Source organism: Physeter macrocephalus, chromosome 9 (genome assembly GCF_002837175.3).
Source record: "Physeter macrocephalus isolate SW-GA chromosome 9, ASM283717v5, whole genome shotgun sequence".
Classification (NCBI taxonomy): Eukaryota; Metazoa; Chordata; class Mammalia; order Artiodactyla; family Physeteridae; genus Physeter; species Physeter macrocephalus.
Window position 1 is genome coordinate 26,587,632 of NC_041222.1, and position 2,945 is coordinate 26,590,576.

General features: G+C 48.4%; 1 protein-coding gene across 1 annotated transcript in view; it reads right to left on the minus strand.

Moving 5' to 3' along the window:
* The window catches only part of LOC129392409 (stimulated by retinoic acid gene 6 protein-like), a 54,036-nt gene that overhangs the window by 30,430 nt on the left and 20,661 nt on the right, over positions 1-2,945 (minus strand). The window contains exon 4 of the mRNA XM_055087088.1: positions 967-1,097. Within this exon, the coding sequence (XP_054943063.1) occupies positions 967-1,097 (131 nt within the window). The remainder of the gene's footprint in view (positions 1-966; positions 1,098-2,945) is intronic.

The window sequence follows — 2,945 nt, forward strand, 5'->3', positions numbered from 1 at the left end:
TCCCACGTGCCGCGGAGCGGCTGGGCCCGTGAGCCATGGCCGGTGGGCCTGCGCGTCCGGAGCCTGTGCTCCGCAACGGAAGAGGCCGCAGCGGAGGGAGGCCCGCGTACCACAAAAAAAAAAAAGAAATGAAAAAGGAATGATTTCTGATACATTCTAAACATGTAAGAATCTCAAAACAACTACGCTGTGTGAAAGAAAACAGACCCCCTCCCCCCCCAAAAAACCCCGATTGCATTCTGTATGATTCCATTTGCATAACTGCCTGGGGATGGGGGTGGTGACTGGATGGGGTGGGAAGGAGAGAGTACAACGGGGAAAAAGTTAATTTCTGGGGTTCATTGTCATGATTGTGGTGATGATTTCATAGATGTAAACATTTGCCAAAGCTTAACTTGTACACTGCTAAGAGATGGATCATTTTGGTTTTAATTTGTATTAAAAACTCCTAAAAACTAAGGAGATGTTGTAGGCATTTGCTCATCTAGGCTTGGAACCCAGGAGACAGAACCAAGCTGGACAGGAGATGTTTGGGAGTCATTGGATTAGGGATGGTTGAATCTGCAGGGAGAGCACAGAGCACGGGGAACAAAGAGGCCTCAGATCAATGGTCAGAGAAGTAAACATTGTTCCCTGAGGAAGCATCTGAGGGCTTACTGATATCAAGAAGGCAGTCATGACTATGACTCAGGAGAGATTTCTAGGGTTGGTGACAGTGAACCTATTTTCTGAGACTTTGTTCTACTATGTCTAAAAAACCTTTGAATCTAACTGGGAGAAAACCCCCACAAAAAAGCTTGAGACTTTGTGGGCTTGGCATTGACCTTGGGCAAGTAACAAGCTAAGAAGAACACTGACAGTTCAACAAAGTTTATCCCCTGATCCCAGAGAACCCCTGCCATGCAGTCTCCAAGAGCAAGAATTTCCACGGCAAAACACCCAACAGGTATGAGGCAGCGCATGTACCTTGGGCCCATTGTGGGACTTGCAGGGGCTGGTAGCCTTCTGAGAATAAGAACATGACCTTATTGGCTGTAGCCCCAAAGGCTACTCCATAGGACCATCGGTTACGAAAAGTGCCCACGAAGTCCAGAGGTCTGTGAATAAGAGAAACAGCTCGTGAGGCCAGAAGTAGCTCCTTCCCACAGTTCATTTCCAAAGTATCAATCCCACTCTGGGGAGGGACTATTGAGTAGTAAACTATTTCTTTCAACTGACATATCCTGAGGCTCTCTGTGCCAATTTGGGGGCTAGGCATAGATTCAGGGTACCAAAGTGAGGAAGACAAAATCCTTGCCCTGGAGAAGCTCCAAGTCTGGGGAACATAAGCAAGGACACCAGCAGTCATGACAACAAGCAAAATGGGATGAACTTCATCTATGAGAGACACAAGCAGTAAGACTTGAGAAAACAAAACAAAGAGTATGTGCCAGACAGGTTGGGGGAACCTGCCCTGCACCTCGCCATGGTCTACGACAGTCCTCATTTCCAATATCCCTGGGAAGGTTTGGGTATCACTGGCTATGCTGGTTGCATGTGATCACACCTGGGGAACATAAGCAAGGACACCAGCAGTCATGACAACAAGCAAAATGGGATGAATTTCATCTATGAGAGACACAAGCAGTAAGACTTGAGAAAACAAAACAAGGAGTATGTGCCAGACAGGTTGGGGGAACCTGCCCTGCACCTCGCCATGGTCTACGACAGTCCTCCTTTCCAATATCCCTGGGAAGGTTTGGGTATCACTGGCTATGCTGGTTGCATGTGATCACATCTCCTGGCCACAGCTGATTGGACTATGGGTGGTCAGATGGTCACCTGACTTTGGATGGGCCAATCACAGTGCCTGGCCTTGTATTTTGGATTTGTGATTCTGAGGACAGGAGCCAGTCAGCTGTTAAAATTCTGTTCTGGAAAGTCATGCCAAACTGAGTCTTGCCGACGTTTGGGGGAAGCAGAGATCATTCAGACCGATGATAAAGTCAGATGGCAGAGAGGAAAATGGTAAAATGGTGCTGAAGGGACCCTAGTGACACAAAGGGGCAAAAATAGAATCCGTCTCCCAGAGATGCCGCCCATCTCAAGAGCTCTAGCTCCCATGAGGCCAACCTTGCCAGTTTCTGTGAGACCTCTGTAACTTTATAAAAAGTCCTTTCTTTTCCTTTTATGCAAACAAGCTTGAGTGGATATCTGTTTCCTCTAACCAAAAGAGCTTTGTCTACATGAGAGAAAGCAATTGCATTTGAGACAAAGAGAAAAAGGCTTTCCCCACTGGAGGGCCATTTGAAGCAGGCTTAATGAAAACTCAAGGTGGCAGGAAGGGAAGGGTACTGCAGGTGGGAACTTGGGAGTCAGGATCTGGACCCCACCTTCCTGTTCCATTTGGCTGGATCGTCTTCATCTTCAAGGCACAACTCAGGGAGCACCCCTCTCAGAAACCCCCCTGACAACCCACTCCCAATCAGGCACACCTACTTGCTGCCTTGCTTGGGTCCCCTCAGCGCTAAGTTCATGTCCATGCTTTTCTTATCACTTGTTTAGTGAACTATAAACTCCTCTGGAGTGGGACCTAGCACAGGGCCTTGAAGAGTAGCTGCTCACTGCACGTTCGTGGACATGCACTTTGTTGAACCGATTTGAATTCTAATCAATCCCACCTGTAGTACTTAAGCGCTATGTGGGACTCAGTCTCCCTATCTTTAAAACAGAGATGACACCCCTGCTCTGCTCATATCACGGAGACACAGTGGATGGCAAATGAAGTCCTGCTTTATAAACTGTGGAGTGTCATGCACATGCGAAGGGATATTAACGGGTGAAGACACGGTGAGCTAAAACTACTCAGGAGGGCTTCCCTGGTGGTGCAGTGGTTGAGAGTCCGCCTGCCGATGCAGGGGACACGGGTTCGCGCCCCGGTCCGGGAGGATCCCACATGCCGCGGA